The sequence below is a fragment of the Myodes glareolus genome, chromosome 14 (assembly GCF_982192425.1).
Source record: "Myodes glareolus chromosome 14, mMyoGla1.1, whole genome shotgun sequence".
Taxonomy (NCBI): Eukaryota; Metazoa; Chordata; class Mammalia; order Rodentia; family Cricetidae; genus Myodes; species Myodes glareolus.
Window position 1 is genome coordinate 40,173,079 of NC_142039.1, and position 9,953 is coordinate 40,183,031.

General features: G+C 39.0%; 1 protein-coding gene across 1 annotated transcript; it reads right to left on the minus strand.

The window, feature by feature from the left end:
* Positions 1 to 2,100: 2,100 nt before the first annotated feature.
* LOC125417482 (vomeronasal type-1 receptor 4-like) lies at positions 2,101 to 3,112 on the minus strand. Its single transcript, XM_085698841.2, has one exon. The coding sequence runs from the start codon at positions 2,992 to 2,994 to the stop codon at positions 2,101 to 2,103; it is 894 nt and encodes a 297-aa protein (XP_085554967.2). The 5' UTR covers positions 2,995 to 3,112.
* Positions 3,113 to 9,953: the final 6,841 nt, after the last annotated feature.

Here is a 9,953-nt window from a genome sequence, read left to right on the forward strand (position 1 = left end):
GGAACTTGGAGGAGTGGAAGGATATTTTCAAAGTATACTTAAATTTGACCTTTTTGGTTTGTTTTTCAAGATAAGGTTTCCTTTGTGTAGTTTTGACTTTCCTGGAACTCACTCTGTTGACCAGGTTGAGCTAGAACTTGTAGCGATTCCCCTGCATCTGCCTCCCAGAGAATTGTTTTAAATAATAAAAAAATTAAAACAACAACAAAATCAAAACCCGAAACCATATGCAGGTAGTTTCTGAGGGCTGTAGGCTGCACACCACACACTGAAGATCCATTCTCTTTTGTATTTAGGTTCCACTTATTCGTAAAATCATGTGGTGTTTGTCTACATGCAGCTGACCTGTTCCATTTAGGATGTCCACAGGTCCATCCTAGCGATGAGCAAAACATCCAGCATAATGAAATGATGAAGTTATTTATACTAATACATCTGTCAAATCTGTAATTTGCCTGAAGGGCGTTATTGAATCCCATTTTCAGTTTGCTTCATTATCATCTACTCATTTAAATTTTTCATCATGTATTAAAATTTTAATTTATGTTTAATCAATTTTTTTTCTGAACACACTCTAACTTTTAGAGAGAAATTGAATAGAGCACTTTTGTGTGCCACTTAAGTCCAGGCCATCCATGGTCATGCTGTGTCAACAATTATATATCTCTTGTTTATCCTTTTTTTTTTTAAAATTAAGGCTGTTTTAAAGCCCCCGTGCATATTCTTAATGTTGAGCAATCTCTTCATTATTCAAATTAAATATATGTTCCTTTACTCCTTCTCCATTTTCTTACTTCACTTATTTTTGAGTCATATTACACAGACTGATTTAGAACGTGTTTGATTTGTCTAGTCATTTATATCAACTATTAGAAAAAGACTTTCACAAAGGAGCTGCGAGACTAAGGTAAGCAGTGGATGTTAACTCCAACCAAGTCACATTTACGTGAGAAAGACAAAGAGCAGGAGGGATGCTCAGAGACCTGCTCATCTTGCAGAGGACCCTGGTTCCTCAACATCCACATCATAGGTCTCATGACTGCCTGTAGCTCTAGCTTCCAGGGACCCAAAGATCTCTCCTTTCCTTTGTGGGCACCTGTAAAAATGAGGCAGAAACTCATATAGACGCATAAATAAAAATAAATCTTTATATTAAAAAGCAAGCTATTTTTAAATTATAACACAGAATAGTACAGATCACTTTAAAGTTTTGTGCATACTGTGTAACCAAGCAAAAAGTAAATACATGTTCACCATTATAAAGTAAATCCATGATGCACCCAAATGTTTACAGGGGTTCTCGTCAGATATGACTGATAAGATTTAAAAATTAAGGAATAAACCTATCTCTAATGACTCAACAATTTCATGTTCAGTGATTATATCAATAAGTATTTTTCAAAATAGGTCTATCAGATTCTTAGAACTATATCAATATCTTACTCTGTGTGCCCAATTTAAGAAATCAAGCAGTGAATCCTTCATTTAAATGAATGTAGAATCAGATTCTTTGGCAACATGTTTAAATCATGATGAATTGTGATTCAATCCACCAAAATCTTCTGCATACTTCCAGTCATGGTAGGTGTGAAACGAATTCTGCAAATTCTAATGAAAGCTACTTTCTCAGTGCTGGAGAGATAGCTCAGTAATTAAGAGTGCTGGTTGGTCTTCCAGAGCAGCCAGGTTCAATTTCTAGCAGTCATAATTTGTTTCAGAGACATTTATTCAACTTTAGTCAGTCACAGGGCATTTGATGGTTTTTTTTTCCAGAAGCTGAAGGCCCCAGGCATGCATGTGCTGTACAGACATAATTGCATGCAAACTATTCATACACAATGGATTAATACAAATATAGGAAAATTAAAAAGAAAACTAAAATACCTTCAAAAAGGTAGTAATACAGAAAATGAGGTTTCTATGTCACTATAATTTGTTATGGTCTCCCTCACTTTCTCCACTCAAGGCTCTGAGTCACCAGGAAGATTGAGAATAAACATATGCTTAAACTGCTTTGTAAGACTTTGTCTACTGACAATATTGCAGAACTGAGAGCTCTTTCACACTCATTGAACAGATAAAGGAGAGAGACATTTTCTCCTACTGAGCATGCCAACACTCAGTCAGAAGTCCATCCCTGTGAATCAACACAACAGGGCTAAAAGTTGCATAACCAAGAGTCATAAATTCTTGAATATTTACCATCAAGGGATTGTCCACTGAAGAGAGACTTAAAAGTAGAGAAAAAGCACAGTCAGCCCAATAGAAGAAAACAAAACAGAGCATCAGAAGGAGGACACTCTGAGCAGCTCTCAGCTCAGGGGGAGTTCTGTAGAGAAGCTTGGAGTTCTGAAGGTACAGGACATGCTGGTGGTGCTTGTGGAGAAGAAGTACCATGTAGCCACTGGCGCCTCCCATGGCTCCCTGAAACACAGCATCTCTCAGGACCATGAGAGAGAGAACAATCCATTTTGTTTTCTGACTTTCTAGCATAAAATAACAGTTGCTTTCACTCTTAAACTGTGATATATTCCGGCTTGTACTTGTGATGGAGTGGATTAGGTTCATACCTATTAAAGCGTTGAGTACCCAAAAGAATGAAAAGAATGGAAGGATGTGCCATGCAGACTTTGGTCTGAGCCTCCTCCACTGGGATGCTCCTGGACTGATGATGATGGCCTGGACCACAGTGAGGAGACTGCTGGTGCAGATGGAGAGTCCACGGGCCACCCTCTCCAGGTAAATTAGGATTTTACATCCAATGTCATCTAGGAAGTTTCTCAAGCCAAAAGCTACCATTGTGTTTGGTAATCCTTTTGCAAGAAGGATTATGATGTTTGTGAAAGCCAAGTGGATGAGAACAAGGTGTATGGGTTTCTTCTCAGGCCCTAGGCACCAACTGAACATATAATTCACAGAAACAGAAATGTTCCCCAGAGTGCCAACTGTAGTCATTAAGAGAAAAATTGTTTCCTTAATAAATTTCAAAACCATTTCTTCCTTCCTAGGTAGAAAAACTTGTGTCCAGGATGCAGTTTTTCAAGAAAGTGTCAGTAATGTTAGACATGGACCTGAAAAGCACATTTTACATAATAGTATTTTCTAATGTGCAAGAGGCAGCAGTGAACCCATGTAATGTTGCAGATTAGGTCCCTGACATGCCTCCTTTTCCCCACCATGGACCCTGGGATATTGTGTGTGCTCTGACAGGTGAGTTTGGTAACTGTTATTCCAATTCTAAAGTTTTAAAGAGATTTTAATTTTTGAGCCGTACACTAGCAAAATTGACTTGTTTAAATTGTGTGTGTGTGTGTGTGTGTGTGTGTATGTTCCTATCTGCATGCAAGGATTATCCTAGTTGACTCTCAGCATAGTTGACTTGAACTCCAAGTTTTTCCAACCAAAATTTCTTCCTCTGTTTCTCATTCTATTTCATATTTCTCCACTCAATTCCCAAAGCCTGAGGTTCATGCCGAACCTGTCTGCTTTCCCACATCACTCAGACACTGGGAATCCTTCTGGGTCAGCACCTGTTACATCTCTCAGATCTGCTAACTTTACCCTCCACATTGCCTCCTCCTTTGTCTGATATTCCTTTCTTGTCTGTATCTTGATTAGTATGAAATTTTCTAGATTTGACTTTGGCTTTGAAGCTTTATAACTTCTATTTCTACATCTTAATATTTAAAAAGTTTTTATCATATAAATGTGTACTAGTTATTCTTTAAGGTAATCCTCAAGGTCAAGTCACATTGAATAACCTTTCCAATAGTGCCCAGCAGTTAAAGTTGAATCATCAAAAGCCATCCTGAAAAATTTATGTTACTACCAGGTTGCAGCCAGGGAAGGAGTCTTGAGCGACCTGTAGCACTTCTTAAGAGAGTGGAAAGCAGAGGTCTGTGACCCCCGTGGATGACTTCAGGGCATTTGTGACTCCAGTAAGTGACCTCAGGGCATCTAAGGGAGCACAAATTAGCTGTCCACCAGAGGAAATGATGAGGTGAATGGAAGAAAGGGATTAAATAAATTTTTTGTGCTACCCTGAGACAAGTGCAGTTTCAGACTTATGAGTCTTCCAAATCAGCTACAAACAGCACAGTAGTGTGGGGTGTAAAGTGGTGACAGGGCTCTCCCCAATTAAGAGGCCATGGTGGCCTTTACCTCTGTGGCGCCTTGTGAGCAGCAGTTACATCAGCTTGCTTTGCAACCTGCTTTCCCTCCTGTTTCTTTTCCAACCCGTTTATCAGGCAGGCTGTTTTGTTCTACATCAGTCTGAACTGATTCCAGAACTCAGACCTCAGCCGGATGCTATTCTTCATGCTTGGGAGCTTCATTCTCAATTCTCAGGCATTTGTTATAAGTATTTGGGTGCCATTTCTAGAATAGGAAGAATCTGGATATTTCATGAGTTTGTGTGTTCTGAGTACTTAGAATGTCCCTGTTCCCTTTGCTCCCTCCTGTTAAACTCACAGGATTGCTTTAAATATCTATGTCCTGATGATCTCAACTGTGACCTAGCCGTGTTGCTATATTTGTCTTCAGGTGGCTTCATGGCTTTAGAAATGACAATTATTCCTCTTCCACTCATTCCTCTGACTAGGTGTAATCTTCTGCATCCTAGAAATCACAGTACAATCCTAAATATCTGACCATAATGAAATACGCTCCAGACATTAATAGCAAACACATCATTCATGACATATTTAGAATAAATACTAAGTGTTTAATCAGAGATTAGATTCTGTCAAAAGCCCTGCTATCCATTCACCCCATGTCATGATGGAAATACTAACACTTTTCTGGTTGTTTAATGCTTGATTTCCTGGAGATTCCTTTTTTCAAGTCCTCTTTTCCCTTTCCCAACCTTTAAATCATATTTGACACCAAATTCTGGGACTTGCAATAAGTGATTCCTCACGTTGGAGTGGACTGTCAGAGGAGAGAGAGAGCAACTCATCTTCCACATTATACTGGGAAACACTGTAGGAAATTAATTTAAAAGACAGGATGGACTTGTGTTTAGAAATATGGATGGTCCCTTGTCTGGAAAGAATCCTCAAGAATCTGACATAGGTTACATCCATCCATCCTGCTTTTCTAAAAACAAGAAATCAAATAAACAAACCACAAATCTTAAAGAGATTACAGCTCTTTGGTGCTTAGCACTGGGATAAATTTAAGATGAGATGTTTTGGGATGGACTAGTTCACAGCCTGCATCCTCCACAGCAGAAACCTCCAAGGTGTTATTGATCACTGCTACACTTAGTGGTTTATACTTCTCACTATCTATCAGGCATATAATGACTATAGTTGAGATAAGTATATATAATATTATGTGATATAGTCAAGAAGCTTTAAGGACATATATGGAAAGAAAACTTTCAAATTTAGAGTTATAATGTTATTGTAAAAGAAAGTACGTGTCAGTGTTTGAAAAGTGGAAATCTTCAAAAGTGAAAAGGAAAAGCTTTACAAACACTCGTGATGCTGTTGAAGTTAAAATACTGGCAAACAGGTGACTGAGAACAGGAGCTTCGGTTTGTTTTCTTTTGTCCTGTTAATTTTGAGACAGAGTTTCCCTATGTAAACTAGAATATCCTTGAATAACAATTCCCTTGCCTCAGTCTCTCTAGTGCTGATGTTACAGGAGTGTATCATGATCCTCTCCAGGGTTTGAAAGGTATCTGAAAATCTTATCTATCTTATTGATCCTTTTACAAAGGTAACTTAGGCTAAGACCTAGCCAGAGCTCTGTCATGATACCCCAGGCTGAGGATGGAGAGTGACGCCTCAGCATTTCTATGCCATCTCTGTATCTCCAAGATCTAATCTCTTTTGATTTTTCTAGTGCCAAGAGTCAGCCTCCTCAGGGACAGAAGGAAAGTGTAGGTCCTGAGGATCACAGAGTCTCTCACCTACTCCCTGGATTAGTCAGAGAGTCTTCTGCTTTAATGGAAGTCTATGTTACAGCTGAGGGGATCAAAGATCTTACCTCCCTGTACTCACATGGACCTCTGTTCTACAGGCGGGATCTGGAGCAGCTCTGGGAATGTGACACTTGCCTGGTCACCTACTTTAGGATTTGTGGGCTCTTGGCTGCCATCAGGTGTTGCAGACTTCAAGTTCATGTTGTCACAGTGTCAAGGGGAATGAAAGCCTCTGCAGAGCTCCGGTCCCTGAAGTACAGCTTCCCTCTCTCTCCACAATTACTATATCTGTTTTGCTAAGAACTTATTTCAAGCTTAATTAGGGATTAATTATTTTGAGAGGAAGGATGTGAGTTGAGAAAATGAGCAACTAAGTTTCTGTGTATGGAGCTCCCTGTGTCTCTTGATGGTTTTTCATTTTCCCAAGTGCCAAGTTGTGACCTGTTAGGGGACTGGGTTCTGACATAGAGACCAAGTCACTTGCTTTCCTTTCTTAAATTCATTCCTAGTCTGGATTAGAATAAATTATTCTCAACAGTGGGGATTCATGTGCAAGTTCCAAACATGAACTAGAAGAAGTTTAGAGTTCTTTGTTCTACATGTCCCCGTTGGAAGTTAAGTGTTGTCAGAGGCCACCTGTTCGTTCCTGGTCACCCAGATTCTAAATAACCACACAGAAACTGTATTAATTAAATCACTGCTTGGCTTATTAACTCTAGATTCTTATTGGCTAGCTCTTACATCTTAAATTAATCCATTTTAATTATTTTATATTTATCATGAGGTTCGTGGCCTACAGGCAAGGTTTTGGCTGGCTGCTAGCATCTTTCTCCCCTAGTGGCTACATGGCTTCTCTCTGCCCTCTCTCTCTCTCTCTCTCTCTCTCTCTCTCTCTCTCTCTCTCTCTCCCTCTCAGTCTGGCTTTATTCTGTTAAGCCATTGGCCAAAAGGAGCTTCTTTATTCATTAACCTATAAAAGCAACACATATACAGAAGGACTTCTTATATCATTTCCCCTTTTCTGTTTAAATAAAAAGGAAGGTTCCAACTTTAACATAGAAGATTACATATACCCAAATAGTTATCAAGCAAGAATTACAGTTACAATATTTATATCTACTTTATCTTTGATCATATCTAAGGAAAACTATAACTATCTATTCTTCAACTCCATCAAAGACTCCAGAAGCATATAACACTACTTAAGTAAACAGGAAGTGCATTGTAAGCAACTTCCAAAACTTTAGAATTAACAGAGATATTTCACTGCCTGGACAGTCACCCAAAGTTCTTCTGTAACATTGTGGGCACCCATCTTCAGCCTGCTGGCTCATAGTATCTGGCAGACTTTTCCATGAAGCAGGAAAATTTCAAAGACAGTTTCACGTATATTGGCAGTTTGTCAGTCACTTTCTTCTGTGTCCTGAAGAATGTCTGGCAGACTCCTTTATGAAGTAGAAACCCCAAAGGACTGTCTCACCTTCTTTAGGCAACTTCAGCAATAATTTTTCTGTGGGTCCTACATGTACAGTCAAGCAGTTTAGGCAAAAGCAGTTTCTTGCCCAAATGACTAATAAACTCCATGAGGAGCTTCTTCAACGCCTATCTTCTTCTTGAAGTAGATTGGTGCTGCCAGGAGCAGACATGTCTCACTGTCGTGAAAAGTCTTAAATTCTTAAAACATTTTAAATGCCATATTCCATAGGTCATTGAAAGGTTTGAAGATTATCTATATAATTGAAATATATCTCTACATATCTAGAAAAACCTAACTAACATGATTACAAACTTGATTATTATAGATGACTATCTACTAATCTGTATTTTTAATTATACATTACAGTTTTAAATGAGCTATACAAACACAATACCTTAATCAAAGAGCAGACATATAGCATATAACAAAATTGACCTCAGTTTATATCAATAGACCAAGACCCATACCAATGTAAGTATCCATCTCTATAGCATATCCCCCTTAAAATGTAAACAAACATTTATAAACAATATTTGGGAATTTGGGCATAGTTTTCTCTGAACTGCTTTCTGCTTTTTGTCGGGTGAAATAATTTCAGGGGGTGCTCACGGTGACATTTCATGGGGTCTTGGTCCATCAAATCACATTAGTCTGGAATGAATCCACAGGTTCTCATCCTCTGTGGAAACAAAAGAATCTCTTTTCCAAAGCAAAAAAACCTTAGACCCAAATTTTGAAGTCAATATATCTTTATGTTGGTTAAGCTTAGCAGCCCATACAAAAATTCAAAGAAAACAATAATGTACATAATCTAGACTCTCTGTGTATATTCCATCTTTACATTACTTCTTTTTCTTTACTTCTTTTATCTATGACTGTCTGTACTCTGTCTCTTTAAAGACATTTTTAAAATAACCATCTACTTCCTTTTATAACTGCCTACATTCTTTTTCCTCTTTCTCAAACCTATGTGCATTTATCTAACACTGTGACTCACTTGGAGGTCTTTTTCATCAGAATCTATCTTTATAGCCTATCTGTAATCCTTTTCTGACCAGGGCCACTCCTTAAAATGCTAAGTGGTGTGGCTAAGACTAAGGCTGATTTGCCTTTTGCCTCTGCCCAGTTCAACGTGGCAGAGGTCCATTGTCTGCCTCTGAGACTGCTGGGTGAGAGCTGTCCTCACCACCTCAATGCTGGTAACCATTTGGCCCATGCTGTCACCAAGTAACTTGTAGTATGCTGCCCACAAACCCCATTTAAATGCTCGGCCTCCTGGAAGAGCCAGAGCTCTTCCTGCATTTAGTACTAACCGGGAAGGTTTCTTAAAGGAGCTGAACAGTTTTTGCTGCCAATACTGAGTCAGAAAGACCTCTCTTAAACTTGCTGCCAGCAAATAGAGTTTATCCAGAAAAAAAATGTGGCAAACTTTTTATTTTATTTTATTTATTTTTCTTGTGTGTGTCTAAAATTTTTTATAAGCTCTCTCAGGTTTTATGTGGAGTCAGCTGGCACATGTTGGTGCACCAGTGAAGGTCTTTTTTGTAACTGATTCTTTCATTCCTTCACATTAAATGTCATATGGGAATTGAAATGAACACTTTCTTAGCCTTATCCCTAAGGCAATATTTACTCATTATAAAACTTTAATGACATTTCTAAAACTTGCGTGTTCCCAAGAGTGAAGCTTCCATGCACATTTCATTCTAGTTCCTACCCAGCACAGATGGAAAATGATGTAGATAAATATACAGGGACAAGATTAAAAGTGATGACATCTTTATTTTGTTAAGAGAAAGCACCATTGGGTTGACATAGGAGATGAGTTAAAGGCCATGGCTCATTCTCTGTTCCCTGTATGATGGCATTTCCATACATATAGGTGCAGCTGACACCTATATGAAATGCTGAAATGCTTTTTCTGTAAAAGAAATGACAGCTTTTGAGGAAACCAGAATTTCTATCCTCTCTGTTGAATGTGGAATCTAGGATCAGAGAAACTAAATTGTACATTACATATGTCACAGTAGGCAGAAATTGAAAAATAAGGGTTGTTGGCCAAAGGGCCCCATAGAATCCCCAAACATTCCAGGCTATTATCAAGACTCTAGGTATCTCCCACAAACAGGGCACTGACAGGAGCCTCCTTAGGATGCCTGCAGCACAGGGAGCCTGGATGATGTGGTCTCAGAGAAAAATCTGAACTCTCTGTGTTTTCCTGGTTGGGAGGCTGTAGAGTCCTCAGAGCCTCGATGTCCTATTGACATAGAATGCCAGACTGCATGAGCTTCAGTAGCCAGCTCCCTTCTGTGTCTTGAGGACGGCAGTTCCTGTGTCCACAGCAGAACAACATGTGTCTGACTAGCAATAGGGAGGATGGAGTCCTAAACTCTGACTGTGTGACCTGCACACAGGGTGACCTAACAAATTCTACATGTTCTATGTAGGCCCTCATGAGCGAATGGAAGTGAGAGCAAGCAGCTGGGGTGCAATGTTCCTGGGATATTTTTACAGAGCACTGTGCACAGGAGTGAGGTTCTCAAGTGG